This window comes from Mobula hypostoma, chromosome 2 (genome assembly GCF_963921235.1).
Source record: "Mobula hypostoma chromosome 2, sMobHyp1.1, whole genome shotgun sequence".
Taxonomy (NCBI): domain Eukaryota; kingdom Metazoa; phylum Chordata; class Chondrichthyes; order Myliobatiformes; family Myliobatidae; genus Mobula; species Mobula hypostoma.
Window position 1 is genome coordinate 3,976,458 of NC_086098.1, and position 17,238 is coordinate 3,993,695.

At 44.9% G+C, this 17,238-nt stretch overlaps 1 protein-coding gene across 1 annotated transcript in view; it reads left to right on the forward strand.

Moving 5' to 3' along the window:
• Positions 1-17,238, forward strand: part of mms22l (MMS22-like, DNA repair protein) — a 297,601-nt gene that overhangs the window by 216,339 nt on the left and 64,024 nt on the right. The window contains exon 20 of the mRNA XM_063033047.1: positions 13,874-14,043. Within this exon, the coding sequence (XP_062889117.1) occupies positions 13,874-14,043 (170 nt within the window). The remainder of the gene's footprint in view (positions 1-13,873; positions 14,044-17,238) is intronic.

Below are 17,238 nucleotides of genomic sequence, written 5' to 3' on the forward strand. Positions count from 1 at the left end.
GTTGGTGAGGAATGATATTCAGTCCCTTGTGAGGGGGGACATAGAATCAGGAGACGTGGAGTCAGTATGGATAGAACTGAGAAATTCTAAGGATAGAAAGACCCTAATGGGAGTTGTCTACAAGCCCCCAAACAGTAGTCTGGATGTAGGGTGTAAGTTGAATCAAGAGTTAAAATTGGCATGTCGCAAAGGTAATGCTACAGTTGTTATGGGGGACTTCAACATGCAGGTAGACTAGAGGAATCAGGTTGGTCCCCAACCTGGACCCCAAGAAAGGGAATTTGTGGAGTCTCTCTGAGATGGATTCTTAGAACAGCTTGTACTGGAGCCTACCAGAGAGAACACAATTCTAGATTAGTGTTGTGCAATGAACCGGATTTGATCAGGGACCTCAAGGTAAAGGAGCCATTAGGAGGTAGTGACCATAATATGATAAGTTTTAATCTACAATTTGAGAGGGAGAAGGGAAACTTGGAAGTGTCAGTATTACAGCTGAACAAAGGGAACTATGGTGCTATGAGGGAGGAGCTGGACAAAGTTCAATGGAACATTACCCTAGCAGGGATGACAGTGGAACAGCAATGGCAAGTGTTTCTGGGAATAATGCGGAAGGTGCAGGATCAGTTCGTTCCAAAGAGGAAGAAAGATCCTAAGGGGAATAAAGGGAGGCTATGGCTGACAGGGGAAGTAATGGACAGTATAAAAATAAAATAGAAGAAGTATAACATAGCCAAGACAAGTGGGAAGCCGGAAGATTGGGAAACTTTTAAAGAGCAACAGAAGGTAACTAAAAAGGCAATACGCGAAGAAAAAATGAGGTACAAAGGTAAACTAGCCAAGAATATAAAGGAGGATAGTAAAAGCTTCTTTAGGTATGTGAAAAGGAAAAAAATAGTTAAGACCACAATTGGGCCCTTGAAGACAGAAGTGGGTGAATTTATTATGGGGAACAAGGAAATGGCAAACGAGTTGAACAGGTACTTTGGATCTGTCTTCACTAGGGAAGACACAAACAATCTCCCAGATGTAATAGTAGCCAAAGGACCTGGGGTAATGGATGAATTGAAGGAAATTTATATTAGGCAGGAAATGGTGTTGGATAGGTTGTTGAGTCTGAAGGCTAATAAGTCCCCGAGACCTGATGGTCTGCATCCCAGGGTACTTAAGGAGGTGGCTTTAGAAATCGTGGACGCATTGGTAATCATTTTCCAATGTTCTACAGATTCAGGATCAGTTCCTGTGGATTGGAGGGTGGCTAATGTTGTCCCTTTCTTCAAGAAGGGAGGAAGAGAGAAAACAGGGAATTATAGACCAGTTAGCCTGACGTCGGTGGTGGGAAAGATGCTGGAGTCAATTATAAAAGATGAAATTACGACACATCTGGATAGCAATAACAGGATTGGTCCGAGTCAGCATGGATTAACGAAGGGGAAATCCTGCTTGCCTAATCTTCTGGAATTTCTTGAGGATGTAACTATGAAAATGGACAAGGGAGAGCCAGTGGATGTAGTGTACCTGAACTTTCAGAAAGCCTTGATAAAGTCCCACACAGGAGATTAGTGGGCAAAATTAGGGCACTTGGTATTGGGGGCAGAATACTGACATGGATTGAAAATTGGCTGGCTGACAGAAAACAAAGAGTAGCGATTAACGGGTCCCTTTCGGAATGGCAGGCGGTGACCAGTGGGGTACCGCAGGGTTCAGTGCTGGGACCGCAGCTGTTTACAATATATACTAATAATTTAGATGAGGGAATTAAAAGTAATATTAGCAAATTTGCCGATGACACAAAGCTGGCTGGCAGTGTGAGATGTGAGGAGGATGTTATGAGAATGCAGGGTGACTTGGACAGGCTGGGTGAGTGGGCAGATGCATGGCAGATGCAGTTTAATGTGGATAAATGTGAGGTTATCCACTTTGGTGGTAAGAACGGGAAGGCCGATTATTATCTAAATGGAGTCAAGTTAGGAAAAGGGGAAGCACAACGAGATCTAAATGTTCTTGTACATCAGTCACTGAAGGCAAGCATGCAAGTACAGCAGGCAGTGAAGCAAGCTAACAGCATGCTGGCCTTCATAACAAGGGGAATTGAGTATAAGAGCAAAGAGGTCCTGCAGCTGTACAAGGCCCTGGTGAGACCACACCTGGAGTACTGTGTGCAGTTTTGGTCTCCAAATTTGAGGAAGGACATTCTTGCTATTGAGGGAGTGCAGCGTAGGTTAAAAAAAAATCACGAGAAGTAGAGGTCCCAGAACAGATCCTTGTGGGACACCACTAGTCACAATCCTCCGATCTGAATGTACTCCCTCCACCACCACTGTCTGCCTTCTGCAGGCAAGCCAATTCTGAATCCACCTGGCCAAACTTCCCTGGATCCCATGCCTTCTAACTTTCTGAATAAGCCTACTGTGTGGAACCTTGTCAAATGCCTTACTAAAATCCATATAGATCACATCCACTGCACTACCCTCATCTATATGCCTGGTCACCTCCTCAAAGAACTCTATCAGGCTTGTTAGACACGGCCTGCCCTTCACAAAGCCATGCTGAATGTCCCTGATCAGACCATGATTCTCTAAATGCCTATAGATCCTATCTCTAAGAATCACAAGGTTAATTCCCGGGATGGCAGGACTGTCATATGTCGAAAGATTGGAGCGACTGGGCTTGTATACTCTGGAATTTAGAAGGCTGAGAGGGGATCTTATTGAAACATATAAGATTATTAAGGGATTGGACACGCTGGAGGCAGGAAACATGTTGCCGCTGATGGATGAGTCCAGAACCAGAGGCCACAGTTTAAGAATTAGGGGTAGGCCATTTAGAACGGAGTTGAGGAAAAATTTTTTCACCCAGAGAGTGGTGGATATATAGAATGCTCTGCCCCAGAAGGCTGTGGAGGCCAAGTCTCTGGATGCTTTCAAGAAAGAGATGGCTAGAGCTCTTAAAGATAGCGGAATCAAAGGCTATGGTGATAAGGCAGGAACTGGATACTGATTATGGATGATCAGCCATGATCACAGTGAATGGCGGTGCTGGCTCGAAGGGCCGAATGGCCTACTCCTGCACCTATTGTCTATTGTACTCCTCTAATCACCCTTGAACCTACCCCATCTCATCTTTAATTCATGCCCATAGGAAGTCATTCCTGCCTGTGGCCATCAAACTTTACAACTCCTCCCTTGGAGGGTCAGACACCCTGAGCCAATAGGCTGGTCCTGGATTTATTTCATAATTTACTGGCATAATTTACATATTGCTATTTAACTATTTATGGTTCTATTACTATTTATTATTTATGGTGCAACTGTAACAAAAAACAATTTCCCCTGGGATCAATAAAGTATGATTATGACTATGACTATGAGACACTTCAACCCTGGGAAACAGATACTCCCTGTCTACTCATAATCTTATAAACCTCTATCGGATCTCCCCTCAGCCTCCGGCGCACAAGAGAAAATAACCTAAGTTTATCCAGCCTCTCATGATAGCACATGATGATTAAACCATGCAGCATCGTGGTAAACCAGTCACAAACAAGAGAAAATCTGCAGATGCTGGGAACCCAAGCAACACACACAAAATGCTGGAGAAACTCAACAAGTCAGGCAGCTAGTTAGGCAATATTCCAGATGTGGCCTAATCAGTTTTATAAAGCATTTCCTCTTGACTTTAGAATTCAGTGCCTCGACTAATAAAAGTAAGTATTCCATCAGCTTTCTTCACCACCTTATCGACCTGTGTAGCCACTTTCAAGGAGCTGTGAATCTGCCATTGGTTAAACTCTATCTGCCATTTTTCAGCCCATATCTGCAAATGATCTATATTGCTCTGTTTTCTTTGCCAGTCTTAGACGCTATCCACATCTCCACCCATCTTGGTATCATCTGCAAACTTATGAACCCACCCATCTACATTTTCATCCAGGTCAGTTTATGCATATACATCACCAACACACATCACTGCAGAATATCACTAATTACAGACGTCTATCTCAAATAAGTCCCTTCTATGCGCAAGGCAGTTCTGAATCCAGTGAGGGACTTTGTCAAACACCTTACTAAAATCCATGTAGACAACATCCACTACCCTTCCCTCATCAATCTCTCTCGCCACCTTGTTAAAAAATACTCAGTCAAGTTGCTAAGGCACAACCTGCCGCGCAGAAAGTCATGCTGTCTCTCCCTAATTAGGTCTTGGGTTTCCAAATGGTCAGATATCCTATCCCTAAGAATGTTCACCAACTGACGTGAAACTCACCGATCTGTAGTTCCCAAGATTTTCCCTTGTTCCCTTCTTAAATTGAGGTACAACACTAACCACTCGCCAATCCTCTGGGACCTCACCTGTGGCTAGGGAGGACATAAAGATACTGGTCGCGGCCCCAACAATCTCGACTCTTGCCTCCTTCAATAACCTGCTGTACATCCCTTCAGGCCCTGGGGACTTATACACCTCAATATTCATTAGGAGGCCCAAAACTTCCACCTCCTTGACCTCTAAACACACTAGCATACTTATAAACTCAGTACTGATCGCCTGGTCCTCCATATCCTTTTCCTTTTAAATACTGAAGCAATGTACCTATTAAGTACCTCACTCACATTCTCCACATCCAAGCAAATATTCCCCACTTTATCCACCCTCTCCCTCGTTATCCTCTTGCTCTGAATGTATGTACAGAATGCCTTGGGATTCACCTTAATCCTACTTGCCAAGGGCTTTTCATGGCTGCTCCTGGCTTTGCTAATTCCCTTCTTTAGTTCTTTATGACTTCTTTATGCTCCTCATCTGCTTTGTTTGATCCTGACTTCCGAAGCTTTACATACTTTTCCTTTTTCTTCTTGACTAAATTCATCACCTCTCTGGGCATCCAAGGTTTCGGCCCAAAACGTCAACTATTTCCATAGATGCTGCCTGGCCTGCTAAGTTCCTCCAGCATCCGTGTGTGTGTGTTGCTTAGATTTCCAGCATCGTGTTCATGTCTATCCTGATTTCAACTCCTTTTGCCTCCTAAAGATTATAAACACTTAAGCTACACTCACAACACGCTGGAGGAACTCCGCAGGTCGGGTAGCATCCGTGGAAAAAATCAGTCGACGTTTCATGCCGGAACCGACGAAGGGTTCCGGCCCGAAACGTCGACCGATCTTTTCCACGGATACTGCCCGACCTGCTGAGTTCCTCCAGCGTGTTGTGAGTGTTGCTTTGACCCCAGCATTTGCAGATTATTTTGTGTTTATGAAGCACTTAAGCTGTTCTAATTAACTGGTAAAGACAGGACAACTGCCTATAAAGCTAGGCTGCTGTGTTCGACTCCAGCCATCAGTTGAATTGGTTCTGCACAACATTATGGGCTGAAGGGTCTTTTCCTATGCTGTTCCTATGTTCCATGTTTTGGCCTCTGCACTGAGAAACGTTTTTCTGACCTGCTACATCCTCAAGAATCATTCTTGGATTACCCAAATAATGTTTCTCTTCCATTTAACTACTTGGACTCCTGAATTGTGTGAACTAATTAAGTCATTATCCCATTATTTATAATGGATTCAAGAATTTGCCAACAGCTAACACACACAAAATGTGAGAGGAACTCAGCAGGTCAGGCAGAGTGTATGGAAATGAATAAGCAGTCAACATTTTGGGCTGAGACTTTTCTTCAGGACTGGAGAGGAAGGGGGGAAGACACCAGAGCAAAAAGGTGGGGGGAGAGGGAGGAGGACAAACTAGAAGGTGATAGGTGGGGGAGGGAGTGAAGTAAGAAACTGGGAAGTGATAGGTAGAAATGGTAAAGAGCTGCAGAGGAAGGAATCTGATAGGAGAGGAGAGTGGACCATGGGGCAAAGGGAAGGAGAAGGGGCACCAGGGGGAGATGAAAAGATTGAGTAACCACCTTAGTTTAGCAGGAAACTGGGTAACTGCCTTTGTGAGAAAGGCTCGGATGAGTGTGATGGTGCCATTATTGTCCTAAACAAGTATTCATTAGTTTGAAGGAACTATTGAGAATAATCACAAGCAATCTCCTGCAGTTACAAATTGCCACTGCAGGCTATTGTAAATGGTTGAACAGAGATCATTTCACTGTGGTACACAGATCATATCAGCTCATATTAATGACTTCATTGGAGCTGCTGCGCTATGCTAATGAAATGACCATCAACTGAAGACAGCATTTCACTTTGATCTTTGATCATTAACTCTGCTTTGTTGCGGGATGTGACTTTCATCTCAATACGAGCGCTTCCATCAAGCTGGTGGAGGCTAAAGTGCCAGCGCAACAAAGGGATATTTTCCAAAGATAAAGAAAATCTTCCTTTCTGCAAAAAAAGCAAAATGGCCTAATTTACCTTGGATTTTGCGTGACCCAAATATATCCCAACCCATTTCCTTTCAGTTTAATGTATTCTCCCTTATTTGTAAGTAGGTTGACTAGATAGTTGTGTTTTTTTTAAAACTAATGGATTTAAGAAATGTTTTTGTATTATCAATTTAACTGGTAAAGCACGAATTAACATCTTTGGAGTTACGCTAATTGACACACTGTAAGATAGTTCAATGTTAGAGGGCCATTGACAGTATTTAACTGTAAATCCTCACGTCTCCTGGTCCTTTCAAACCTTGACATACAATTAGAGTTTTAATTGAAAATTAGAATTGAACGGCACGATGTAGTGGGTATGGTTACCGAGGAAGGGCAAACGGGATCTGACCAGCATAAGTGCACAACTGAGTGGCAAGTAACGCCAGGAAGAAAGCAACTAAACTTCTTTAATTACACAGTAATTAAATCTTCGCACACAAAATATATAATTGGTTACAGCAGATGAATACATGTCAAACTATTCAGAATGATAATGAACAAATGAGGAGGTTAGCCGAGGAGGAGAGATTGAGTCGCCTGGGACTATACCCGCTGGGATTCAGGGGGACTAGAGGAGACTTAATGGAATCCTGCAAAATAGTGAAGGAGATAAGACAGAGGCAAAAAAGTTGTTTTCACTGGTAAGTAAGACTCGAACGAGGAGACCTGGACTCAGGATATGGGGGAGCGCATTTAGGACAGGACAAATCAACAGCAAAACAACCCCAGATACTCTCGACCCCACCCCCCACCACTAAACCACACACACGGACAGTCTTCCAACTGCAGTATCCAGGTTTCAGCCAACGGGTTCCAAGTTCCAGACTTCCAACTGATCTTCGGGCTTGGACCATCAGTATCGACCACCTGACTGGCCAATGACGGGATACCAAACGCCAGGTTTGAACCCATTCACACCCACTGACCGGCCGCTATGCCTCCTCTTAACTCCTGCTTACATGCACATCTGATCCTCAGCCCACCGACCCAGCGCAGCCCGATATCTGCGGATGTCCTTCACCACTGCTCTTTGAGCGTGAAGCAGAGGGCTGGAGTCCAGATGACTGTTATCTCCATGTCCACGTCACTGGGACGGAGGCCTGGACTCCAATTGACCGTTATCTCCATGTCCACATCACTGGGATGGAGGCCTGGACTCCAATTGACCGTTATCTCCATGTCAACGTCGCTGGAAGCGGGGCCTGGACTCCAGATATCCGTTATCTCTGAGTCCACATCTCTGAAACAGAGGCCTGAACTCCAGATGTCCTTCATTACACATCATCGTCACTGGCCTTTGAGTGGGGGAGCCTCTAACTGCCCCGCATCCCTGTCCCCAAACCTTAATCTGATCTCGTGGCAGCATAATTGAGCTTTGACCAGCAACCAATGTGCGTTTTGAATTGATTAGCAGAAGTAAATTAAAGGAGGGCGGGGCAAGCGTAGTGTCCATCATCTCAGTGGACAGAGTCAGAGTGGTGACATTGAGGCTTTAGCTCTTCGAGGCTTCAGTTAGAGGACGATCAATACCTCTCATTATCTTGTACACCTCTATCAGGTCACCTCTCATCCTCCGTCGCTCCAAGGAGAAAAGTAAGAGTAAGATCAGTTAGAGAAAGTAAGGAGGCATGGGATTCAAAGGGACATTGCTTTGTGGATCTAGAACTGGCTTGCCCACAGAAGGCAAAGAGTAGTTGTAGACGGGTCATATTCTGCATGGAGGTCAGTGACCAGTGGTGTGCCTCAGCGATCTGTCCTGGGACCCCTACTCTTTGTGATTTTTATAAATGACCTGGATGAGCAAGTGGAGGGATAGAAACATAGAAAACCTACAGCGCAATACAGATCCTTCGGCCTACAAAGTTGTGCCAAACATGTCCCTACCTTAGAAATTACTAGGCTTACCCATAGCCCTCTATTTTCCTAAGCTCCATGTACCTATCCAAAAGACCCTATCGTATCCAGCTCCACCACCATTGCTGACAGCAATCACCACTCTCTGAGTAAAAGACTTACCTCTGACATCTCCTCTGTACCTACTCCCCAGCACCTCAAACCTGTGTCCTCTTGTGGCAACCATTTCAGCCCTGGGAAAAAGCCTCTGACAATCCACACGATCAATGCCTCTCATCATCTTATACACCTCTTATCAGGTCACCTCTGAAGGGTTAGTAAATTTGCTGATTACAGAAAGGTTGGGGGTGTTGTTGATAGTGTGGAGGTCTATCAGAGGTTACAGCGGGACATAGTTAGGATGCAAAACTGGGCTGAGGAGTGGCAGATGGAGTTCAACCCAGAGAAGTGTGAGGTGGTTCATTTTGGTAGGTCAAATATGATGGCAGAATATAGCATTAATGTTAAGACTGTTGGCAGTGTGGAGGATCAGAGGGATCTTGGGGTCCGAGTCCATAGGACGCTCAAAACAGCTGCGCAGGTTGACTCCGTGGTTAAGAAGGCATACAGAGCATTGTCCTTCATCAACCGTGGGATTAACTTTAAGTGCCAAGAGGTAATGTTGTAGCTATATAGGAACCTGGTCAGACCCAACTTGGAGTACTGTGCTCAATTCTGGTCGCCTCACTACAGTAAGGATTTGGAAGCCATAGAAAGGGTGCAGCGGAGATCTACAAGGATGTTGCCTGGTTTGGGGAGCATGCCTTATGAGAATAGAAACCATAGAAAACCTACAGCACAGAAACAGGCCTTTTGGCCCTTCTTGGCTGTGCCGAACCATTTTCTGCCTAGTCCCACTGACCTGCACACGAACCATATCCCTCCATACACCTCCCATCCATGTATTTGTCCAATTTATTCTTAAATGTTAAAAAAGAACCCGCATTTACTACCTCGTCTGGCAGCTCATTCCATACTCCCACCACTCTCTGTGTGAAGAAGCCTAATGTTCCCTTTAAACTTTTCCCCCCTCACCCTTAACCCATGTCCTCTGGTTTTTTTCTCCCTTGCCTCAGTGGAAAAAGCCTGCTTGCATTCACTCTATCTATACCCACCATAATTTTATATACCTCTATCAAATCTCCCCTCATTCTTCTACGCTCCAGGGAATAAAGTCCTAACCTATTCAACCTTCCTCTGTAACTCAGTTTCTCAAGTCCCAGCAACATCCTTGTAAACCTTCTCTGCACTCTTTCAACCTTATTTATATCCTTCCTGTAATCTGGTGACCAAAACTGAACACAATACTCCAGATTCGGCCTCACTAATGCCTTATACAACCTCATCATAACATTCCAGCTCTTATACTCAATACCTTGATTAATAAAGGCCAATGTACCAAAAGCTCTCTTTACGACCCTATCTACCTGTGACGCCACTTTTAGGGAATTTTGTATCTGTATTCCCAGATCCCTCTGTTCTACTGCACTCCTCAGTGCCTTACCATTAACCCTGTATGTTCTACATTGGTTTGTCCTTCCAACGTGCAATACCTCACACTTGTCTGTATTAAACTCCATCTGCCATTTTTCAGCCCATTTTTCCAGCTGGTCCAAGTCCCTCTGCAGGCTCTGAAAACCTTCCTCACTGTCTACTACACCTCCAATCTTTGTATCATCAGCAAATTTGCTGATCCAATTTACCACATTATCATCCAGATCATTGATATAGATGACAAGTAACAATGGACCCAGCACTGATCCCTGTGGCACACCACTAGTCACAGGCCTCCACTCGGAGAAGCAATTCTCTACTACCACTCTTTGGCTTCTTCCATTGAGCCAATGTCTAATCCAATTTACCACCTCTCCATGTATACCTAGCGACTGAATTTTCCTAACTAACCTCCCATGCGGGACCTACCGATCATATCTTTGCCAGAGAACAACCTGTCCCAATCCACGCTTTTTAGATCCTTTCTCATTTCTTCAGATTTGGCCTTCTTCCAGTGAAGAACCTCAACCCTAGGACCAGATCTATCCTTGTCCATGATCAAGTTGAAACTAATGGTGTTATGATCACTGGAACCAAAGTGCTTTCCTACACAGACTTCCGTCACTTGTCCTAACTCGTTTCCTAACAGGAGATCCAATATTGCATCCCCTCTAGTTGGTCCCTCTATATATTGATTTAGAAGACTTTCCTGAACACATTTTACAAACTCTAAACCATCTAGACCCCTAACAGTATGGGAGTCCCAATCAATATATGGAAAATTAAAATCCCCTACCACCACAACTTTATGTTTCCTGCAGTTGCCTGCTATCCCTCTGCAGATTTGCTCCTCCAATTCTCGTTGACTATTGGGTGGTCTGTAATACAATTCCACTAATGTGGCCATACCTTTCCTGTTTCTCATCTCCACCCATAAGGACTCAGTAGACAAGCCCTCTAATCTGTCCTGCCTGAGCACTGCTGTAATATTTTCCCTAACAAGCAATGCTGCTCCCCCACCTTTCATTCCTCTGCCTCGATCACATCTGAAACATCGGAACCCTGGAATATTAAGCTGCCAGTCCTGCCCCTCCTGTAGCCAAGTTTCACTAATTGCTGTAACGTCATAATTTCACGTGTCAATCCACGCCCTCAACTCATCCGCCTTCCCCGCAATACTCCGAGCATTGAAATATATACACCTCAGAAGATTTTTACCACCACTCACAACCTTTCTATTAGCGGATTTGCTTGAACTTTTAACATCATTTATTTTCACCCCAGCCACACTGTCAGCTCTGGCACTCTGGTTCCCATCCCCCTGCAAATCTAGTTTAAAGCCTCCCCAATAGCACTAACAAACCTCCCTGAAAGGATATTGGTCCCCCTGTGGTTCAAGTGTAACCCGTCTCTCTTGTACAGGTCCCACCTGCCCCAGAAGAGGTCCCAATGATCCTGAAATCTGAAACCTTGCCTCCTACACCAATTCCTCAGCCACTTGTTCATCCTCCAGAGCATCCTATTCTTACCCTCACTGGCACCTAGCACAGGTAGCAATCCTGAGATTACCACCCTCAAGGTCCTGCTTTTCAACTTCCTACCAAGCTCTCTATACTCACTCTCCAGGACCTCCTCGTTCCTCCTTGCTATGTCATTGGTACCGATGTGTACCACGACATCTGGCTGATCACCCTCCCACTTCAGAATGTCATGCAAGCGATCAGAGACATCCTTGACCCTGGCACCCGGGAGGCAACAAACCATCCTGGATTCTCTGTCACAACCACAGAACCTCCTACCTGCACCTCTAACTATCGAGTCCCCTATCATTACCGCTCTCCTCTTTTTCCACCCTCCCTTCTGCACTGCAGAGCCAGACTCAGTGCCAGAGATCCAGCTACTGCAGCTTGTCCCAGGTAAGTCATTCCCCCTCCCCCCCCGCCCGCAACAGTATCCAATGAGGTATACTTGTTGAGGGGAATGGCCACAGGGGAACCCTGCTCTGCCTGCCCTTTCCTCTTCCTTCACCTGACAGTGACCCAATTTCCTGTCCTCTGCTCCTTTGGCGTAACTACCTCCCTGTAGCTACTATCTATAATCTCCTCATTCTCCCGAACGATCCGCAAGTCATCCAGCTCCTGCTCCAGTTCCCTAACGCGGTTTGTTAGGAAGCTGCAGCTGGATGCACTTCTTGCAGGTGTCGTTGTCAGGGACACCAGAGGGCTCCCTGACTTCCCACATCATGCAAGAGGAGCATTCCAACATCCTGCCTGGCATTCTCTCTACTCTAAACAATCTGAACAAAAAATTTATCGGAACCTACCATGGCTTCTGCCTGTTCTCACCGAAGCCTGTTGAGCCAAAGCTGTCCCACTCTGACTCAGTCCACTCCGACGATGGCCGCTGTATATGGTGGTCTGCTTTTAAACCTCGGCGCACGACGTCACGCGCCTGCGCAGTGCAGACCCTTCTCCCCGAGCAGTGTTTTAAAAAAAACGACTTTTAATAGCTTGAGTGAATTTGGCCTTTTCTCTTTGGAGCGACGGAGGATGAGAGGTATAAAATTGATTGAGTAGATTGTCAGAGGTTTTTTCCCAGGGCTGAAATGGCTAACATGAGAGGGCAGAGTTTTAGGGTGCTTGAAAGTAAGTACAGAGGAGAATGTCAGGGGTAAGTTTTTTACACAGAGAGTGGTGAGTGCGTGGAATGGGCTGCCACTGGCGGTGGTAGAGGCGGAAACGATGGGGTCTTTTAGGAGACTCCTGGATGGCTACATGGATCTAGAAAAGTAGAGGGCTATGGGTAAGCCTGAGTAGGTCTAAGATTAGGACATGTTCGGCACAGCTTTGTGGGCCGTAGGGCCTCTATTGTGCTGTATGCTTTCTATGTTTCTAGAGAAAGCAAAGAAAAGAAAAGCTTATGATTAAGTTTTTTCCTTCTCTTCTTTATATCTGCTCAATTAGGACAGTAGAGATGCCAGGCAGGATAGTGAACTGCTCCTCTGTGGGATGTGGGAAGACAGAGAGACCTCCAGTGTCCCTGACAACTACAACTGTGAGAAGTACATCTAGCTGCAGCTTCTAACAAACTGTGTTGAGTTGGAACTGGAACTGGATGAACTCCAGATCATTCAGGAGGCTGACGGGTGATAGGTAGGACATTCAGGGAGGTAGTTACACCCAAGGTGCAGGACACAGGAAACTGGGTGACAGTCAGGAAGGAGAAAGGCATTAAGGAGCCAGTGCAGAGTACCCCTGTAGCCATCCCCTTTGGCAACAGATTTTTGTCTGCCATGCGATTTAAATATTGAGCATTTAATTCAATGTTGTTTGTTTATTTTCTGGATCGTCTGTGCGCTAATAGGAAAATGTAGCGAAGCGTGGAGATATGTTTTATCCAAAGGTGAGCAACATCTGCCCACACACGCACAAAATGCTGGTGAACGCAGCAGGCCAGGTAGCATCTATAGGAAGCGGTACAGTCGACGTTTCGGGCTGAGACCCTTCGTGACGACTACAGCCCACTACACCCTAGCTATATGTATGTGCAAAGGACTTTTGCACAGCGCTGTATATGTTTAAGAAGTCCTAAACATTTAGAAAGCCTGAGTAATCCTCACTCATCAGAGCTTGTTGTACGACTAACCTGAAATGAGAACACTTGTTCAAAAAATTCGGAATCCAAATACGTAATATCATTTCAAACTAGCAGCAGTGGCAATAAGAAGAATGCAATTAGGTTGTAAAGTGGAGTTCAAACAATGTACAAAACCGTCACTGAACCAGATTTCTGTCAAGTTAATAAAATAGTCTTTAATAAAATTCTCTGAAATATCTTAGCAATTTTCAAAGCATATGAAATAATCCCACCACCACTACAGCCACATCACCTAATGAAATTTTATGTAGATACAGTCAGTCTGTATATCACAGTTATGTGTACATTGTGTTTCATAGGATTGCTTTTATATATATATTTATTGTGTTTTTATTGTGTACTTTATGCTTATTGTGTTTTTTATGCTACATCGGATCCAGAGTAACAATCGTTTTGTTCTCCTTTACAGTTGTGTACTGAAGAATAACAAAAAACAAACTTAAATCTTGAATTTTTCCTTTGCAGGCTGCATTGTCAAGCACTGGGCTCTGATACTGGCCACTTCAAAGTCTCAACAATTCTTGTTCCGGATTATTGATCGTCTGTTATTGCCACATACGCTGTTTCAGCAGGGAACAGAACTGCCCCCAGCACTGCTATCGGCCATTCGAGATAACTTGCCATTATATCTACAAGTAAGCACCATCACACCACTTCAGGATGTCCTGAGAGCTTTGTTTTTTCAACAGATGCCTTTTTCATGTTTCATTTCTTTATGTTGATGGCATTCTGAGTGCTTGTGTTTTTCTTTAAAAATCTTACAATCTCCTTGGTGTTGCGAATTTGTCAGAAATATGGTGCCAGGTCAGGATGGACAGAGTCCAAACAATGGGGTATTTCTTCTTTTCCTAAAAAGTAGAACCAGTGTTTCTTGACTGTCGGGCCAGGATTAGGGGGAATGGAACTGGTGCTGTAGTTTTCCACCTTGTTTTCCAAATGTTAATTCCCATTTTCTGTTCTCAGCTCTGGCCAGACCTCCAGCTCTGACTTTGGCTTCATTCTTTCTTGATTTGAGCCACTGTGAAGGCATAAAGTTACCATATATTACAAAAGTAAAATAGTATGAAAATTAATAAATAGTGAAATGAAGTAAACTCAGCCAACTCCATCATGGACACCAGCCTCCCCAGCATCCAGGACACTTTCGAAAGGCCATGTTTCAGAAAGGCGGCATCCATCATTAAGGACCCCCATCATGCAGGGCAGGCCCTCTTCTCATTGCTGCCCTCAGGGAGGAGGAACAGGAGCCTGAAGGCACACACTCACTGATTCAGGGAGGTGAGGTAGTGTTTATGGGTTCATGGACCATTCAGAAAACTGATGATGGAGAGGAAGAAGCTGTTTCTAAATGATAGAGTCTCTCGGCTCCTGTAGTAGTGAGAAGAGGACATGGATTGATGGGTGTTGCCTTCTTGACACGCTGCTTGTTGTAGAACATAGAACATTACAGCAGAAATCAGGCCCTTCAGCCCATAAGCTTGTGCTGACCTTTTAACCTACTCCAAAATCAATCTAACTCTTCCCCCCTACATAACCCACCGTGTTTCTTTCATCCATGTGCCATTCTAAGAGTCTCCAAAATGTTTCTAATGAATCTGCCCCTGTCATCACCATGTGTTCCACACACCCATCACTATATGTGTAAAAAAAACTTACCTCTGACATCCCTCCCCTCCCCCAGTACTTTCCTCCAGTTTTCTCTAGTCACCTCAAAATTATGCACCCCCTTCTATTAGACTTTTCCGCCCTGGGGGAAGTTTCTGCCTGTCCACTCCATCTATACCTCTTATCATCTTGTACACCTCCATCAAGTTACCTCTCATCCTCCTTCACTCCCAAGAAAAAAGTGCAGCCTCATTCAACCTATAAGTAATACTTTCTAATCCAGGCGTCATGCTGGTGACTCTCCTCTTCATGCTCTCTCTTTCTTTTTTTGCATTAGAAACATAGAACATAGAAAACCTACAGCACAATACAGGCCCCTCGGCTCACAAAGTTGTGCCGAACACGTCCCTACCTTAGAAATTACTAGGCTTACCCTTTGCCCTCTATTTTTCTAAGCTCCATGTACCTATCCAAAAGTCTCTTAGAAGACCCTATCGTATCCGCCTCCACCACCGTTGCTGGCAGCCCATTCCACACACTCACCACACTCTGCGTAAAAAAACTTACCCCTGACATCTCCTCTGTACCTATTCCCCTGCAGCTTAAACCTGTGTCCTCTTGTGGCAACCATTTCAGCCCTGGGAAAAAGCCTCTGACTATCCACATGATCAATGCCTCTCATCATCTAATTAACCTCTATCACCTCTCATCCTCTGTCACTCTCATCCTCCATCGCTCCAAGGAGAAACGGCCGAGTTCACTCAACCTGTTTTCATAATGCATGCTCCCCAATCCAGGCAACATCCTTGTAAATCTCCTCTGCACCCTTTCTATGGCTTCCACATCCTTACTGTAGTGAGGCGACCAGAACTGAGCACAGTACTCCAAGTGGGGTCTGACCAGGGTCCTATATAGCTGCAACATTACCTCTTGGCTCCTAAATTCAATTTCACAATTAATGAAGGCCAACACGCTGTATGCCTTCGTAACCACAGAGTCAACCTGCGCAGCTCCTTTGAGCGTCCTATGGACTCAGACCCCCAAGATCCCTCTGATCCTCCACACTGCCAACAGTCTTACCATTAATACTATATTCTGCCATCATATTTGACCTACCAAAATGAACCACTTCACAGTTATCTAGGTTGAACTCCATCTGCCACTTCTCAGCCCAGTTTTGCATCCTGTCAATGTCCCACTGTAACCTCTGACAGCCCTCCACACTATCCACACCTCCAACCTTTGTGTCATCAGCAAACTTACTAACCCATTTCTCCACTTCCTCATCCAGGTCATTTATAAAAATTACGAAGAGTAGGGGTCCCAGAACAGATCCCTGAGGCACACCACTGGTCACCGACCTCCATGCAGAATATGACCCGTCTTCAACCACTCTTTGCCTTCTGTGGGCAAGCCAGTTCTGGATCCACAAAGCAATGTCCCCTTGGATCCCATGCCTCCTTACTTTCTCAATAAGCCTTGCATGGGGTACCTTATCAAATGCCTTCCTGAAATCCATATACACTACATTTACTGCTCTTCCTTCATCAATGTGTTTAGTCACATGCTCAAAAAATTCAATCAGGCTTGTAAGGCACAACCTGCTCTTGACAAAGCCATGCTGACTATTCCCAATCATATTAAATCTCTCCAAATGTTCATAAATCCTGCCTCTCAGGATCTTCTCCATCAACTTACCAACCACTGAAGTAAGACTCATTGGGCTATAATTTCCTGGGCTACCTCTACTCCCTATCTTGAATAAAGGAACAACATCCGCAACTCTCCAATCCTCTGGAACCTCTCCCATCCCCATTGATGATTCAAAGATTATCGCCAGAGGTTTAGCAATCTCCTCCCTTGCCTCCCACAGTAGCCTGGGATACATCTCGTCTGGTCCTGGCGACTTATCTAACTTGATGCTTTCCGAAAGCTCCAGCACATCCTCTTTCTTAATATCTACATGCTCAAGCTTTGCAGTCCACTGCAAGTCATCCCTACAATCACCAAGATCCTTTTCCATAGTGAATACTGAAGTAAAGTACTCATTAAGTACCTCTGTTATCTCCTCCGGTTCCATATATACTTTCCCACTATCACACTTGATAGATCCTATTCTTTCTCGTCTTATCCTCCTGCTCTTCACATACTTGTAGAATGCCTTGGGGTTTTCCTTAATCCTGCCCACCAAGGCCTTCTCATGGCCCCTTCTGGCTCTCCTAATT